Source organism: Neofelis nebulosa, chromosome 7 (genome assembly GCF_028018385.1).
Source record: "Neofelis nebulosa isolate mNeoNeb1 chromosome 7, mNeoNeb1.pri, whole genome shotgun sequence".
NCBI lineage: Eukaryota > Metazoa > Chordata > Mammalia > Carnivora > Felidae > Neofelis > Neofelis nebulosa.
This window is the reverse complement of record NC_080788.1, coordinates 85,333,085-85,351,891: the sequence shown is the minus strand read 5'-3', so window position 1 is coordinate 85,351,891 and position 18,807 is coordinate 85,333,085. Positions and strand designations below refer to the sequence as shown.

Below are 18,807 nucleotides of genomic sequence, written 5' to 3'. Positions count from 1 at the left end.
AGAAAAAGTTAAGTGATATCTGAAGGAGGGCAAAGGGCAGCCGCAAGGTTCCATTTTGACAAATACAAGGCATGTTTTATTATGTTTTAGGGGCGTGTGTGCATGTATAAGGGGATTTTTTCCCATTTTTCCCAATGTTCAACCAAATTAAAGTCATGATTGCACCGATTACAGTATTACTTAAACTAGTTGGAGCATTTCCAGCTAAAATTATTTTTATCGTAGTTTTAGTATGAAAGTTTTCACACAAGGTTTTGTGAATTGTAGAGGTCAAAAATAAAATACATTATTTGGGCCACAGGGAGCGTTATATGATACTTTAAATTCCATTTTTATGCCAGTCAAAATCCAGAAATACTCTCCAAAGTTATGGCATAGTGTATCTGTAATTCTACCTGACCCCAACAAGGTCCACACCCCTGTAATCTTAAATATTCCCTTCTCTCTTGTACAAAAATTGTTTTTCCTTACTCTCTGCTTAATATTTTTGTACGCTTCTATCCTGCATATAACTATAACCTAAAAAACCAAAAACCTTAAAGACAAAAGTTGATTATTTGAAAACCAACATTTTAATAATTGTTTGGGAATTCATAATCCATTTTCTGGTAATAAAATCAAGTTAGCTTGTTGCTAAGGTAAACAGGTTTTAGTAATATGATCTGAGGCTGCCTAGTGTCATTAGCATAGGTTGAGACAGTCCAAAACAGCAAAAACAATCTCTGGAATAAACTGAAAAGAAAAAGAGCCAATTGTTAAAGACCTTATGATTTGGCTTTCATAAACAAGAACAGTTCTGCATTACATGTATTCAAAATCCCTTTCCTCTTAACGACATCAATGATATTATTTAAAAATTTTGTGGAATGTTTATAAATGCATGATTTTATTTTGCAAATTGGTAATTAAACATCAAATTACAATTTTCACTGCTGAAGCAGGACTTGTGTTCATAGTTTACAAGTGTATTTCTTAGTTAACTGAAAATTCAAAATGCAAGTCATATCCCAATATGAACTGGAAGCATTTCCTAAGAGTTACTTTTTTAACACAAATTAGCATTTGAAGGGCAGTCTATTACAAATGAAGGACTGATAGCAACAGAAAAGCATAGAAATTCTAATGGTTTTATTTTGGGCATTAACATTTTTGTCATTATTCCAGACTGTCATAGGTCAACTAAAAGTGGGCAAAAAAAGCAGTATGTCAAATCTTTTCTTCATTTACCTTGGTAGTGTGAGTTGTATTATATCACTATGACAAAAAAACACATCCAGATATTAATATATCTACTTGAAAACATAATTGTGGCCTAAATTTATCACTTAATGGTGCTTATAGATCTAAAAAGGTGTAGTTGGATCCACCCATTTCTCTGAAAAGCTAGGAAAACAAAGCTGACTAAAACTTGATAACCAGGAATGTCCATCAAATAAAACAAGATTTTCTTATGGTTTTATCATAGCTACATACATATTTTAATAGAAAATGTTTTTAAGTTATCCCATCCCTCAAATAAGGGATCACTATCAATGACACATAAGAAAAAATAAGGTGGTAAAACGAAAAATGCACTTTAGGTTGAATTTAAGCATAAAAAATTTTTTAAATCATAGTAGTGGCTTCACTTATGGAGCCCAGATACTGTGCTAAGGACTTTCCTTGTATGAACTCTTCCTCACTTCTAACAGCTGTGAGGTACTACTATAGTTACCAACATCCTACCGATGAGGAGACAAAAGCTTAGAGAGAGTAAGAAACTTACTCATGGGGCTCCTAGGTAGCTCAGTCAGTTGAGCATCTGACTCTTGATTTCAGCTCAGGTCATCGATCCCAGGGATGTGGGATCTAACCACACGATGGGCTCCGTGCTGAACGTGGAGCCTGCTTAAGATTCTGTCTGTCTCTCACTCTCTGACCCTCTTGCCCATGCTCTTACTTTAAAAAAAAAGCAGGGGGTGGAAGGAAGAAAGAAACTTGCTCATGGACACAGCAGGTAAGCAGCCAAGCAAGGGTTCAAAGTCAGGCAGTTTGCTTCTGAAGCCTATACTCTTAGCTACTCTGCTCCTCTGGGAAAGAAAATGTCAGAAAATGGGCTATTAGGGGCAGAAAATCCCTACATCAAAGGTGAATGTGATAGATGAAAAGATCTGGAGGCAAATTATCAAAGTGTGTATATTTTTGAAGTCTATTCTAAGATATAGCCATTTGTAAGCCCTATATTTAAGAAACAAATGAAAATACCAAGTGAGCAGGTTTTATCTGATGCCATGTGAGCACATTTCTTTTCATTGCAATTTGGTCAGATTTTTTTTGTCTCAAGAATAGACTACTGATATTCAACTAGCAGAATCTTTTATATGGCATTAGTCATAAAATATTAGGTTCTTTGTATACTCTGCCTAAACACAGTAATCTCAATGTTGAAAACTGTACATATTAATCTGAAGTCCGTAGAACACTAGGAGTCTTCTGACAATAATCAAAAAAACAAGTATAAAGGTGTAATAAGGATTGCAACGGGGCACCTGGGTGGCCCAGTCACTTAAGCGTCTGACTCTAGATTTTGGCTCAGGTCATGGTATCATAGTTGATGAAATGGAGCCCCACATCAGCCTCCGTGTTGGCAGTGTGGAACCTGCTTAGGATTCTTTCTCTTTCTCTCCCCCTCCTCCTCCCTCTCTCTCTCTCTCTCTCCTCTCCCTTCCCCTTCCCAGCTCTCTTTCAAAATAAATATAAAAATAAATAAATAAATAAATAAATAAATAATAAAAATAGGGATTGCCACAATTAAGGATCTTTCCATGTAACGTACATGATGACTATAGCTAACACTGATATACGATATATAGAAAACTTAAGAATAAATCCTGAATTCTCATCACAAAGAGAAATGTTTTCTCCTTCTTCTTTTTTACTGTACCTACATGAGAAGATGGATGTTAGCTGAACCTATTTTGGTAATCATTTCATAATATGTATAAATCAAGCTATCATGCTGTAACCTTAAACTTATACAGTGACCTATGTCCATTATTTTTCAAGAAAACTGGGGAAACAAAGATGCCATTTATCTCAGGGCAAGATTATCCACTGTTCCTCTTAACACAGTAAGAAGGAAACTGCAGAAAATCAAGAGACACACATCAACTGAAGGTTTTCACACTTCCTATATTTTGAGTGTGAAGAAACCAGCAGATATTTCTTGCACCAGTTCTACCAGAAATGAAATTCTGACCCCCTTAATTGATTTCCCAAAGTCAGAAAGTATGGACCCGTGAACATATCCAATAACAACTCTTACCTCTTTTGGGTCACTGAGGAACAAATTTCTCTCATTCAATTATAAAATCATAAAAAGCAAGCAAGCATGGTTCATAAACTATGCAGGTAGGCAGACACTGCATGTTCTCTTCACTGATGCAGACAGGAGACCTATCTCTGTAAAGAAGCTCACAAAACTTTAGCCATGTGTTGCTTAAAAATATACCATAGTCACAGGGTATTACTCCCTTCTGCTTCCCATGAGAAGGTAAAGCCTTTATGAGGAGGTAGGAGATTGTCTAAGGATCAGATTCATCTAAATTATCCTTGTTACAGGTAGGTACTGCTGTGTAATTACTTGACTGTTTTTCCATTTAGATTCAACTGGTACCAGGAAACGCACTGTTTTAGGCTGAGAGAACCCTGTAAGCCAAATGAAGCTAAAAGATACATGCTTTTCAAATGATAATTTCAGATGGAGAGAAAAGTAATGACAAGATTGCAGATAGTAGCACAGGCATGCCAAACTCAAAAGAACTTGAGTGGCACCACATGCATATTATCAAAGGAAATACGCCATAATCACCAGATTACAAGGTATATTTTCACTTTAAAAGTATCTGGAAATTACCTCATACTCAGTATACCCATATCAGAGATACCAGGTCAGTAGAGACAGGGCCTAGATTCTTGGGTTAGCAACTACTTGACACTGAACACAAAGTTACTCCCCTCTAATTGCAAAGTATGGGGAAAAAACTATCATAGCAAAATTTCACATCACATCAACAACTATTTAACAAAGATAACTCTTAGACTACTCAACTCTCTAGAAATTAAATTTAAATTAAGCCCCCAACATAGGAGATATAAATTCATCATTCTTGTAACGTATGACTCGAAAGCAAAGAAGATGTTAGGCTCAACTTTAATGCAATGGCTTAACATTGAGAGTATGGTAATTGGATTTTAGAGCAAAATTTTGAAGATGACCACTCCGTTTCGAATCTGGTAAATACAAGCAATGAACAAAATTATCTAAATATGAGGTGTGATGATGGATTTCTAGTTTTGGATATAACTTATTTGGCTTTATTAAAATTATTTCTGGGTTTTAAGGAAGATCAAAAGTTACATACATTTTGTTATTATTTAGCCATGGTTCTCACAGATCTAGTTTTTATTAGAACTTATTCAAATTCCTTGGTTACTCGCTCATACAAACTGTAAAATACTTGCTTTTACCACATACACAAGCATCAAGCTAAAATTCCTTTGCATTTAAACGCTTTTTCCATTTTTTACTGAAATATTTGTATGTACTAAAGCTATATGTAAAAGAAATCAATTTTATTTTTATATTGTGGCTTACTTTTTAAACCCTCTACATTCACTGAAATAAGGTATTAATATTATATGTTCTACCTATAGGAATATGCATAATGAGACTTTAGTTCTAGTAAATTTCCTGCTTTTGTTACCTCTGTAGATCAGTATTTACTGACAATATTACATTTCTTTTTAGCTACGTGACACTATACTCAAGATAGTATAGTACTGCATGTCAGACCTAGGAACTCTTCTCATTATAATGTACTGTATTTATCTGAACAAAATAATGATTTATATAAGACACTTTGAAATCATTTTTACTACATATGAAAGGTACTTAAATTTTTTCCAATAAATTACTCCATAAAATTGCAATGCATTGTATATACTTACCTTGTATCTTATATGCCAGCAAATACAATACTTCCAGAAAAATACTGACATCCATCACATGAAATTGCCCACTAATTTGCCCTTTGTTGGTATTATAGTTTGTTGAAATTAATTTCCGAGTTTTTGTTTTATAATTACATAAGCATTGTAAGCTTAGGAACTACACCTAGTTTTATTTTTGTACATATTATAATAAACTTCAGGAAGAATCCAATGTTATACAATAGTAGATCTACGTAGGGGTCTAAGTTGGGAATATAACAGGTATCAAAAAGCTTAGGAACCAATTTTAACAATAGTGAAAAATAAAAGGAAATTTGGTCAAATTATTTATGCTGTCAAACTTACGTTGTTTGCACTTGGACAAAAACCGTGAGAATGGAAGGCTAGCTTTTGCAACTAAAGATGTCAGATTGAGGAATTAATGAAATCAGAAGTTTAGAGAGCATCTCCAGTGCCCTTGTCTTACCAAAGAGGAAATGGAAGCTGAATTAGGTGTTCTGCTGTCCTTTACCACTGTTATTTTTGCTTCTGAAAAATATAATTTGCACCAGACACAAAAAAAACTTAAAAGCAATACCTTAGTCATAAAGTTTGGCCAAGTGTCTCATTTCCTTTTTTGGTCAAAGTGAAAAGTGGTACCCCGAGGACAGAAATCACAAAAATGCTTGCCCAGAAAAGGTGGTATGCATCAGTTTAATTAGAAACTAATTTGGAAAACAGCATTTTCTCATTGTCAAATTTCTATAGCTGGACCTTATGACATTTCTGCAGAGTACAAGATACATCATTTATATAGGGTATACAGTGTTTTATAGGAGTATGCTAATTTTTAGCTGGTAAAAATAATTTAGTGGTATATAAAAATCTGTGCCCAAGTAAACAAGAAAATCTGTTGCACTCTTTCTGTAATTATTTTTAAAAGATACTTTGGCTTATGAGACCTTTTTGAAACGCTTGAGTCATAAAAAATTAATACTATAAAAATATCCTCTCCTACTACTACAAATCAATCCTGTGCTGAAGATCAATTCACTATAGCTCAAAATACACAACTATACCATATCTAGTCTTCATGATCAACAATGAATAAGTATAATAATTATTCTAGTATTTTTAATTTCATAACTTATTTAAAAGCCACTTTTCTAAATGTACTATGCAGCAATCCAAAGTAACCAACAACCAGATCAACCTTGTCATGGTCTTATTATTTTTAATATGTATTAACAGCCTAATATATGCAATTATTTTCCCATTAGGAGGTCTATACATTAACTATTAACAAAGTACATCAGTTTCATCAAACAGATTTTTTTGGTGTGTAAGAAACAAAATTGGCTTTTCAAAAAAAACCAAATATTGTCATTAAGTCTTCAAAAATATGAGATAAGAAAATGGAAGCTATATACAAAACATTATATTGTAAACTAACCAAATTCACAATTTCAATTTAAATGGCAGGCCTACGATTTGTATGGCAAAATTACCGTAATTATTCTAAGTTAAACAAAAATCCCTAATGCTAATGGTTAAATTATTCTATGATATTTCCAATTAAAGGTATACATGTAGGACTAGTTTTAAGTGACATAGCAATTGGTTTTTCTGTCTGCCTTTTAATGTGATACATTGATAAATTTAAATCATAAGAAAGTTAACAACCCCTTAATTTATAACGAGTTTGAAGTTTATTTTACAGCACTTTTATTGAGACATCATGTAACTACTGACCAGGACTGTTTACAAATGTAATGCTTGGCCTTTGAGACAATTAAAAACTTTTAAGTACTAAATTTTACATCATGATTTGTTTAACTTAAGAAGTATTATGGTGGTGAACACTAACAGAAGAAAATCTAAAGCAAAAATAGAATGATTTCCACAAAAACTATATATTCCTCCCTTATATCAAAGGGAAGGAGGAAAGAAGGAAGGAAGAAGAAAAGGAGGGGGAAAAAAGATGAGAAGAAGAAAAAGAGCAAGACAGGCAAGAAAAATACTTTTTTTTTCCTGTTTGCAAAAAGGAGGGAAACTCTGAGGTCTCAGCAAATAATGTAATCAACTGAGTCAGTTTATATTAAGGCATCTTCTTTACATATTATTGAATCCCATCATGCCTTTCATATTGCCAGCAGCACCCTGTTGAAACTGCCTCATCATTGACTGAAGTCCTGCCATACCACCTAGAGTGAAAGTAGAGTAAATTCAGATAATTATTATGCAGAACTTGAAACATTACTTTTGCCTAAGAAGTACTTTAACTTCTAAAAATTTACTGGGATCTGACTGCAATTTGGTCATCAGCCTTAAAGAACAAACCAATTAAAATTTTGTATTATCACCAATATCCTTATCTGTAAAACAGAATGAATAACATATCTCATCAAGTTATAAGGAATAAATGAGATAATATATGAAAGGATCTTAGAACAATACCTGGTACACAATAGGAAGTCAATAAAACTAAACAAAAAATTTTTTTCTGGGAAGTCCAAAAGACTCTTGTTGTAAATCATGACCAATTCAGGGGAGTAGAGGAGTTGTTTCATAGGACTTACAGGAAGAAAAGAATTTACCATTTATTGAACATCTGTATGCCCAGAACTGTACTAAATGCTTTCATATATATTAGCTCACAATGTCCTGATGAGCTATTATCTGTGATTTTACAAAAGAGGAAAGTGAGTTTCAGAAAGTTTAAGGAACTTTTCATAGGTCACATGGCAAAAGTATAACTGGGTTTCAGAATCCTTATATAATTTCAAAGTCTCATTGAAAATACCCAGATTCCAAACTAGGGCAAAAGGTCTTCAAACATTAACAGAAGATGATTAAGTATCTTGCTCAAAAATCACACCAATGGGGCGCCTGGGTGGCTCAGTCAGTTAAGCGTCCGACTTCGGCTCAGGTCATGATCTCACAGTTTGTGAGTTTGAGCCCCGTGTCGGGCTCTGTGCTAACAGCTCGGGGCCTGGAGCCTGCTTCTGATTCTGTGTCTCCCTCCCCTCAGCTCCTCCCCTGCTCACACTCCGTCCCTCTCTCAAAAATAAATAAAGATTAAAAAAAAAAAAAAAATCACACTGATGGCAGCAGAAGAGTAAATAAAACCTCTGTTATATAGCACTATTACAACCATTCAACTTAGAATTCAGATGGCCATTTCCCTAAACCATACATCTTTGAACAGATTTTCATAGTATCACAACAGAAGGCTTATTAAAACTCAACCTTTATAAATTAAAACTGTATGTTATAAAGTGGCAACAATTTTTTTACCCATGTGATGCAGAACTCTTGGATCCATCATTTTGGCCATTTGTTGATTCAATTTTGCCATCTGTGACTGACTCACATTCTTAGACATGTCACCACCTGAAAAAAAATAAAAAGGTTTTGAGTCAATGTAGAATGTAAGAATGTAATATAATCAGGGTATCAAAGAAAATTTAATGAATTGAGTAAAATTTTTAAACAATCACCCATAACCTTAGGTATTAGGTTATTACCCTAAACACATTATTTCTATTTATACATATTCCCTTCTAATCTTTATCTCAATCACATACATATTTTTGAGAAAGAACAAAATTCTATATTAAAATTCTATATTAAGGGACATTCAAGGGACTTTTTAAGGGCTATTTTTGTTAAAATTGTATCCAGTGGTTATTAACAGTAAGCTATAACAACAATTGTTTAATAGTCATACGGGAGAATGCTAAACAAAAAACTGACTTTATAGATAAGAGTTAATCAGGAATGAGCCTGGATTGCTGGTAAATGAGTATGAAATAATGACTCTGAGAAAGCATGAAGATTTGCATATATCTAAGAAGCTATTAAAAATAATGAAAAGATGGGGCGCCTGGGTGGCACAGTCGGTTGGGTGTCCGACTTCAGCCAGGTCACGATCTCGTGGTCCGTGAGTTCGAGCCCCGCGTCAGGCTCTGGGCTGATGGCTCGGAGCCTGGAGCCTGTTTCCGATTCTGTGTCTCCCTCTCTCTCTGCCCCTCCCCCATTCATGCTCTGTCTCTCTCTGTCCCAAAAATAAATAAAAAACATTGAAGAAAAAAATTAAAAAAAAAAAATAATAATGAAAAGCTTCAGACAAGAGAAAGACAAATAATGCAACTCCATTTACCAATGAATTTCCACACACTTGGTTGAAATTCCACAGGAAAAAAGGAAGCCAATAAAAGAGATGCACTCTGAGGCAAAACAGGAAAGAGCATCCTTTAAGAGAATAGCTGCTGTGGTCTTAAGAGACAGGAAGCAAGAGAGATCATCGATGTAACAATAATGAGTAAGTAGAGCTGCTTCAAGCAAAATTATTTCAAAGGAACATAACTCTGGTGCTTCTCAAAAGTATTTATGAAAATGAGCATCAAAGCTGACTAATCTGAATAAGTTATATGAATTAAGATATATGAATGAAAAATATGTTTTTATAAAACATGGTAAAATCCGTGAAAAATTTTTCATGATTAATAAATCTGTGTAAAACATGAATTCTGTGTCTATTGGTAAACTGTCATATGTATTTGTTTCCGAGGACTTAAAACTTCTAAAAGAACATCAAGAGCCTGGTATGACAAGAATGTGTGCCACATCCACTGCTCATTTCATCTTGATTGTGCCTTTACTGAGTAATCAGTGCTTAGATCTGCAGTTCTATCAAGAATAGTCAGCGTTATTTGAGAAAGATGTTAAACTGACATAATGTGTTTAATAATCACTATCTGAAACAGCATGTGATGTTAGGAATTACAGTTTTAAACATGTTAGTCTAACTTTTCTCCCTGCCACAAAAAACAAAATAGAATATAACAAGCATGGAAAATAAGTGTCTAGGACAAAAGGCAGTAAAAACTTCTATATATAATATAGAACAATATAGAAACATAGAAAAAAATTTTAATATAGAAAATATAGAAAAAAATTAGAATAAATTTTAAGAGGATTAGGACAGTTGATTAACTCTTTAGAAAAGTAAACATCTTTTTGCTTTATACAGTACACAGCAAAATAAATTTCAGATGGGATAAAGAGTTAAAAACTAAAACCAAAATAGAAAGTATAGGTGGCTATTGTGGTACCAACATGGAGAAGGCTTTTATGAGTACAAAGGAAATCAAAGAAAATGATAAATAGGCTTGGCTACATTAAAAATGAAAGCTTCCTTTCACTAAAAAAAATAAAAGTAAAAGGCAAATGAAAACTGGGTAAAATATTTGCAGACACAAACGAAGCATTTTAAAGAGTTACTACAAAGCAATAGGGGGGAAAATGAGACAAATAAACAAGGAACCTAAGAGGTGATTCACAAAAGAAATTCAAACCAAAAAATGTATGAAGAGATGTTAAACTTGAGTGGTAATTTAAAAAACACATACTGAGAAAACATTTAACCACCAATTGGAAATAATAATTACAAAATTCATTCAGCATCTACTATGTATCTGATCAAAATAGACAAAATCTCTGGCCTCATGGAAGACTGCACAGGAACTGATACAGGAACTGATACTGATATAGGAGCAAATGGATCAACAACATAAATAACCACTGCACTAAACGAAGATACAAGCATACCTGGGAGAGTATTCAGTGCTTCAAAGTTATATTTTGAAGAATATTTGACAATACAGAAAAATAGTCATGACGTATCAGAAGAAAGCACTCATTTACCAAATGTTATTTGCAATAAAACCCATAGGATTCTCTGGAGAGAAAAGGTAATGGGTGCCTTAAGATTTTTTTCTTATTCTTTCTTATATGTTCTAAATTGTCTTTAATATATATTACATCATAAAAATAAAGTCATTAAATTTGTTTTTTTTTTAAATATTAGTATTTATTACTTTGAATGTGCAAACAGATAAATCACAGATCACATTCAAGAAGTACTTGAATATAACATGAAATTCAGCAATGTTTGCCAATCCTGGTAGCACTCCTGGCTTTTAATTTCTCACCTTCTTTCTTTACTTTCAATACTAACAAATGAGGAGTTTGTTTCTTTTCTTACCTTTGAAAAGTCCTTTGATACCTCCCATCTTTTTTACCATCTGTGCAAATTTGGTATATTGTGTCAAAAGTTCTTGAACATCTCTTGTCGACACACCTGATCCTCTTGCCACTCTTTGGATTCTTCCTGGTTGTTTACTAAAAACCTTGGCACCATCAGTACTGTCAAGTTCTGTAGACGAGGATTAATTACTATCACTTACATACAATTAACATTCATTATCAAAACAGTTATGTACAAATACCTCACACACACGAAAACAAAATGATGAAGTCACCACCAAATTTAACAAATGTTATCATCATCTGCCATGTTTGCATCTTATTTTTAAAAATTAAACATGGAATATATTCAAAAGAACATTTATAATATTCATAAGCTATGAAAACAATAAAACAGGGGCTCCTAGCTTAGTCGGTTAAGCATCTGACTTGATTTTGGCTCAGGTCATGATCCCATGGTTCCTTCACGGGATGGAGCCCCGCATCAGGCTCTGCACCCACAGGAGGTGCTTGCTTGGGATTTTCTCTCTTCTCTCTCTTTGCCCCTCCACCTGCTCACATGTGCTCTCTCCCAAAATAAATAAACTTTAAAACAAATAAACATGTACTCACCCCACAGTTTAAGTAAAATAGAACATTCTGAAAACCTTTGAAACCCATGTCCACTTTTTCCATATCTCATATCCACCTGCTCCTCAAAGCATATATTAGAAGCATAAGGTATATTTCAAAAAAGAAAACTGCTCATTTCTAAATAACTAGTAACACTTAAATCACAAATTTAGGCACTTAAGCAAGTGGAAGTAGGTAGGCTCTACCTATCATCAACAAAATAATGGTTATATTTTTTATTTTATTTTTTTTTAATTTTTTTTTTTAACGTTTATTTATTTTTGAGACAGAGAGAGACAGAGCATGAACGGGAGAGGGTCAGAGAGAGGGAGACACAGCATCTGAAACAGGCTCCAGGCTCTGAGCTGTCAGCACAGAGCCTGACGCGGGGCTCGAACTCACGGACCGCGAGATCATGACCTGAGCGAAGTCGGCCGCTTAACCGACTGAGCCACCCAGGCACCCCATGGTTATATTTTTTATAATCAAGTAATTATTATTAGTATTTTAATCCTTTCTATAACATAATGAGTTAATTCCCTCCAGCATTTCTAGTTTTTATTTTTATTTTTTAAGAATAATTTTTTTAATTAAAAAAATTTTTTAATGTTTATTTTTGAGAGAGAGAGAGAGAGACAGAGTGCAAACGGGTGAGGGGCAGAGAGAGAGGGAGACAGAATCTGAAGCGGGCTTTAAGCTCTGAGCTGTCAACACAGAGCCTTACACGGGGCTCAAACTCACAAGCTGTGAAATCACTACCTGAGCCGAAGTCGGACACTTAAACGACTGAGCCACCCAGGGGCCCCATTTTTTTTTTAATTTTTAAGTTTATTTATTTTAGAGAGACAGAAAACACATGTGGGAGAGGGGCAGAAAGAGAGGGGGAGAGAGAGAATCCCAAGCAGGCTCTGCACTGTCAGTGGAGAGGCTGATGCTGGGCTCAAACTCACGAACTGTGAGATCATGACCTGAGCTGAAGTCAGACGCTTAACTGACTGAGCCAACCAGGCGCCCCACCCCTTCAGCATTTTTATACCTCTATGAGTATTATGTGTATTTCTTCTGGCTTTAGCTGCATACAATCTCAGGAACAGGATGGACTTTAGTCAAAATTTCTATTATGTCTTCATTCTCTCTACAACATTCCCCAATAAATGGTCACCTAGCCTCCATCTTAATATCCCCAGGAGAGGTGACCCACTATCTGAAATACAGGAATCTATGCCATTCTAATGTACCTATAATTATGGAAAATATTTCCAGGGCACCTGGGTGGCTCAGTTGGTTAAGTGTCTGACTCTTGATTTTGGCTCAGGTCACAATCTCATGGTTTGTGAGATCAAACCCCACGTCAGCATGGAGCCTGCTTCAGATTCTCTCTCTCCTTCTGTCTCTGCCCCTTCCACACTCATGCACACGCGCATGCACACGTGAGCACTCTCTCAAAATAAACTTTAAAAATAAATACATAATAAAATATAGTAATCTATGCCATCCTATTATACCTATAATTATGGAAAATCTTTTCACATATTAAAATGAAGTATGTTTCTATGGCACTTCTTCCTATTTGCATACATGTCTCCTTGCCAGACACAAAGAATAAGGCTTTCAAATATTCTCAAATATTTGAGAATTTGAGAGACTATTTCAAATTCTTGTGAATTTCCTCTAGATTACAAATAACATTTCCTAAATATATCTTCTAATTTGTCTATGCCCTCTAAGCATATCATCCAGAAGTGAACCGAAATCCAGGTGAAATTTGATTACCAATGAGATATAAATAAAGAGCAAATTGTCTCATAATAAACTTACAGTCATTAAAACCTAAATCCATTTCATAAATGCAGCTTTTAAGCCCCAACTTCACAATAAAATATTTAGGAAATATGCATTCTAAGACCTCAAGTGTAGTGAAGAAAAAGACACGCTAATAACAGCATATCATGGTAAGCAACATGATAGATTCAAGCAAATAGCAAAAGGGGACATAATTTAAAGAAGAAAGTCAGGAAAGGCTCCATGCTGATGGTTTCTCTTTAACTGAGTAACAAGGTAACTCTTGTCCTAAAGAACAAGTATGAGGTTAAGTAAAGAAGAGAAAGCAAGGGACATTCTAGGAAGCAGAACATGGATTTCTAGAATAAAAATAGTTTTTTGTAGAAGAAACCAAGCTTGGATAAGAGCTTAGATTTAAAAAGTTCCAAAACTAGATAAGGACAAGATTATAAAGAACTTGTAAGCCAGGTTTAAGAGTTTCAAATTCATTATGACAACATTAAAGAGCCACTGAAGGAGTTTGACCCCAGAACTTTCTATGTTTAGAAAGACCATTCTTGTGGCAATGAAGAATACAAACTGAAAAGAGGGATGAAAAAAGACAAAGGGAAATGTTAGGAACCTATGATAGCAATCTAGGTAAGAAATGATGGGTGTAAAAAAAAAAAAGAAATGATGAGTGTATGAACTAATGTAGGGGATTTAGAGACAAAGAGAAGAGGGAAGATATGAGAAATATTAAGGAAATGGAACTCACTAAATCTAAGATAATGTTAAGGTTCCTATCTATTCCCCTAAAAGTGGTAAAATACTGATAGAAGTAGACTGTTTTAAGTTAAATATGTATGCATACTATAATACCTAAAGCAACCATTAAGAAAACTATTCAGGGGCGCCTGGGTGGCTCAGTCAGTTAAGCATTCAACTGTTGATTTCAGCTCAGGTCATTATCTCATGGTTCCTGACATTGTGCCCCTCATTGGGCTCTGTGCTGACAGCACGGAGCCTGCGTGGGATTCTCTCTGCCCCTCCCCTGCTGGTACTCTGTCTCTCCCTCTCTCAAAATAAATAAATAAACGTGAAAAAAAAATTTTAAAAATCAGACAAAATAGACAAGGGACAAAGGAGGACATTACAGACATTATGATAAAAAGGTCAATTCACCAAGAAGACCCAACAATCCTAAATATGTATTGTACCCAACAAAAGAGCTTACCTGACAGAAAACTGACACAACTAAAAGGAAAAAGTTATGCACTTCAATACCTTTACCTCTGTCATCAGTTGAACCACTAGATAGAAAATCAGCAAGGACACAAATCTAGGCTGACCCCGGTTTTTAGCTTAGGTGACTGAGTAAATAGGTATCTATTAGATAGATGAAGTGTCACTCACCAAGGGAGAAAAACTACATTTTGGATCTGTGCCTCAGAAAACTTTCAATTATGTAAATAAAGATGTCTGCCCACCATTTAGTGAGCATCTAGAAAGGAAGTGGTGCAGAGTGTAGACTCTTGAGCCAAAATGCCTGAGTTTGAAGCCCAGTCTCTCTACTCTGTAGCTAGTATCCTTGGACAAATTACTCAACTTTCCTATATCTCAGTTTCCTAATCTACAAAAGTTATATAATAATGGATTTTAACCCCAGAACTGTCTCTTGAGAGTGACTGTGATAATTAGATGGGTTAATCTATGTAAAGTGCTCAGGACAGTAGCAGGACAGAGTAAATACTCCAATTACGGCTGCAATTGTTAATTCTACATACAAAACTTTTCACGGTGTTAAAGATTCAGAGATGAGAAAGACACAGTCTTATCTGGGTTACTATGAAAGCCTAGAGCCCAGGAAAGAGGTAGAGAATACAAAAAATAATCAATGAAGCAATAGAGGAAGCACAGATGTGGATGAATTATTCAAAGAAAATGAGTAGAATGAGAAGAAGCATTGGCAGAGGACAAAACTTGTAGTATGTATTCATTTAAGGGACAGGCTGGGAAAGTAACTGAGTTAACAAGAAAAGTAGAGTAAAGTGGGGAGATGGTATAACAGAAACCAAGAAAAAAAGGTGATTAACAACAGTCAATGTTGTAAAGGTCAAGAAAAAGACTGAAAAGGATCCAATGGAGCAGCCCAGCAGGCTATTGGAAATCTTAGTATCTATTTCCAAGCAGTGGTGGGGACAGAAGTCAGATTTCACTAATTTGAGAAAAATACAAACCGTTCTTTGAAGAAGTTTGACCGGAAAGAGAAAAAGAGTAAAAAAGCATGAGAGAGAAGTATAGCTCAAAAAACTTAATGTTTATATGCTGATGGGAAAGAAAAGTCAAAAGATGAGAAGAGACTAGAGATCCAGGAGAGGATTGTACTGAAGGAGACCTAAGGTCCTTGAAAAAGCTTGAAGAGTGGTTTGTGGCTGCCACAATCATATTGGTAAGTTAGCCAATGGTTGAGGAAGTTCAAGGCCAAAAGTCTGTATTTCTTAGTAAATGAAGTCAGAGGTCAAGTGGTAGAGTTAGACCTAAAAACTGTTTGGCATATCTTCTGGGCTGCATCAGAAAGGGTGCTAAAAAACTGGAAAAAAGATAAAGGGGTCATAGTACTATAAATGTTAACGAGCTAAGGATTACATAAAAGACCTGGAAGTATAATGCAGGATTACAGAGAACAGTATATGTCTTTCTTTCTTCCTTTTTAAAAAAAATTTTATTTTAGAGAGAGAGAGTGCCCACACGCATGGGAGACAGAGAGGGAGAAAGAGAGAGAGAGACAGAGAGAGAAAGAATCCCAAGCAAGCTCCATGCTCAGCACTGAGCCCAATGTGGAGCTTAATCCCTGGGATCATGACCTGAGCCAAAATGGAGACTCGGATGCTCAACCAACCGAGCCACTCAGGCACCCAGAGAGCAGTGTATCTCTAATAAGACTGAAACCCGAGAGTTTCAGTATAAAATAAGTTTGTAAACATTGCTTAAACTATCTCTCTTTCTGACAGATTCCCAATTCATGTTAGTATATGAGAGCACTAAGGAGACTTATAATAAATAATAGTTTTTTTTAACCCATAATTCCCCCAAATTTATTTGATTACAGAACTCTCCTTTCAAGTTATTTTCATCATCATCATGAAGAACTAGTGTTCTTTTCATGAAATTCATTTGGAGAACTGTATTAGACATTTCTCTCTCTGATAAAGTCAATCCAGTAATAACAACCCTTTGAGTAAGAGCTTTCAGAGGGCTACAAATCTACCTAACAATCTTTCAATCTAAATTTTTCCCCATCTTATCCACAAGAACACAGTGAATCCACTTGTAAATATTCAGAACATTGTCCTCTAAATCAAGTAATCTGCCATCTTACCTTGATCATTCATACTATCCATTATTGTCATTAATTTCTTTAGCCTTGCCATTGACTCCTGTTCATTTCCTTTGCTCATAAAATCTGTTCCAAAACCAGGGATCATCCCCTAAAACAGATATATTTAAACATAAAATCAACAACAGCTTGAGATTAAATTGTTCACAATGTTCACATTTAAGTACTCAGCTTTAATTCTGACACTAAGTTTTTAAAGCATTTTTACCCAAACAGCAAAAATAATAAAAGTAAATGCATCTACTCTATAAAATTTTAATGAAAAACAAAAGAAGATGAAAATAAACAAACTCTTTAGGATAACTAACCAAGATCTGACTGAAGGGGCCCATTTTCATGATATTTTGAAATTGTTCATACATGTCTCGCAACGTAAACTGACCTGAAATATAATATAAATTATTCAGACATATTAGAAGGTGTACATTTCCATTCAATAAAATTAATCTTTTCCTTAGTCATGGGTTCATCCTGAAACACACTTACAAAACATCTAATCAACAAATATTCCTGAGCAGTTACTCTGGGCAAGATCATAGGATGAATGCAGTACAGGATACACAGATGCACAGACAGATCCTATCCTAGAGAAGTTTACATTCTATCAGAGAAAATGGACAACAACAAACAACAAAAAACATGAAAACGAGGCAGATAAACTCTACCCACTAGGGTGACTAAAATTAAAAAGTGTGACAACACCAAAAGTTAAAGAAGATATGGGGCAAGACATGGAGCAAGCAGAATTCTCATATACTCCTGGTGAGAATGTAAAGTGGCAAAAACACTTTAGAAGATCATTTGGCATTTTATAAACAACTTAGCTATCCGTGAACAAGAAAATGGAGAGATTGTGGATGAAATACTACTCAGCAATTAAAGAACAAGCTACAGGCACATGCAACTACATGGATGAATGTCAAAAATATGATGCTGAGTCAAAGGAACCAGGTGGGGGAAAAAAGGAATACTCTAGGATTCCTATACTATGAAGTACTTACTGGCAAGGAGAATAAGCAAACTTTCTAGATAATGGAAATGTTGTTTCCTGATGGATATGGGTTATTATGCATTTGTCAAAATTGATGGAATGATACCCTTAGGATCTAAGCATTTCATTACATGTAAATTAACTTCAATTAACAATGACAAAAACATCCAGAGTATTTTCTATTTATGTCCTAAAGATATAAATGGAAAAGGTATTTGGTTTTAGCCATTCTGAAATTCAGTGGCAGTACAATATTTTAAAAGAAATGTTATAGCAGGCAGCTAGAAATGCAGAATTAAACAGTGGTAGAAAAAGTTAAGGCTGAAATATTATTTGGTCATTATACATACATGACAATTGAAGCCATGATAACAAAGGAAATTCACTGTCATGGAACCCAAGTGAAGAGTTTGAAAACAAAAGAAAGATAACACTTAAATATTGGGAACCAAGGGAAAAAAGAAAGATTACTAGTTTTGCCCTTGGTGACCACAGAAATGAGTAAAATGCTAAGAGCAGAAGCAAAATGCAGACATAAGGAGAGACCTAAGAGTCAAAAAGTAGACTGAGTAGGGATACTTTACCCAGTTTAGTGTGGTAGTGGAAGCAATGGTAGGACTGTTCAAGATAGAGGAAGGCAGGGGGAAAGAGCCAGGCCATGAGGGACAGATTCATTCATTCAATAAATATTTATTAGAGATCTACTAAGTGTCAGAAACTGCTAGATACTGTAAACATAAAAAGTGAGGAACACAGCTATGAAACTTACCTTCACCTTCAAGCAGGGAAGACAGGTATCTAATAATTGTGATGAATGATACAAAAATTAGAGGGCGCGATGGAAACATAAAGCAGAGAGTTCTCAGTCCAGAGATCAGGTAAAATGTCCCTTTTAAAGAAGGAGAAACTTAAGTATGAGTAGGAGCTGCCCAGTATGGCTGGGGAGAGGAGGGTGGAGGCAGGAAGAAGATACCTAATAGGCAAAGGCACAGAGGAGACAGATAGCAATGTACATTTAAAA

General features: G+C 34.9%; 1 protein-coding gene across 4 annotated transcripts in view; it reads right to left on the bottom strand.

Moving 5' to 3' along the window:
• The window catches only part of SRP54 (signal recognition particle 54), a 71,182-nt gene that overhangs the window by 24,150 nt on the left and 28,225 nt on the right, over nt 1-18,807 (bottom strand). For 3 of the 4 annotated variants that reach the window (XM_058738804.1, XM_058738805.1, XM_058738806.1), the window contains 5 exons: nt 17,104-17,177; nt 16,778-16,886; nt 11,021-11,191; nt 8,269-8,364; nt 5,667-7,175 (listed from right to left, as the gene is read on the bottom strand). In XM_058738804.1, the coding sequence (XP_058594787.1) occupies nt 7,084-7,175; nt 8,269-8,364; nt 11,021-11,191; nt 16,778-16,886; nt 17,104-17,177 (542 nt within the window). In that variant the 3' untranslated portion in view covers nt 5,667-7,083. Of the gene's footprint in view, nt 1-5,666; nt 7,176-8,268; nt 8,365-11,020; nt 11,192-16,777; nt 16,887-17,103; nt 17,178-18,807 lie in introns of those variants that run through there. The other variant, XM_058738809.1, reaches the window with a different exon arrangement.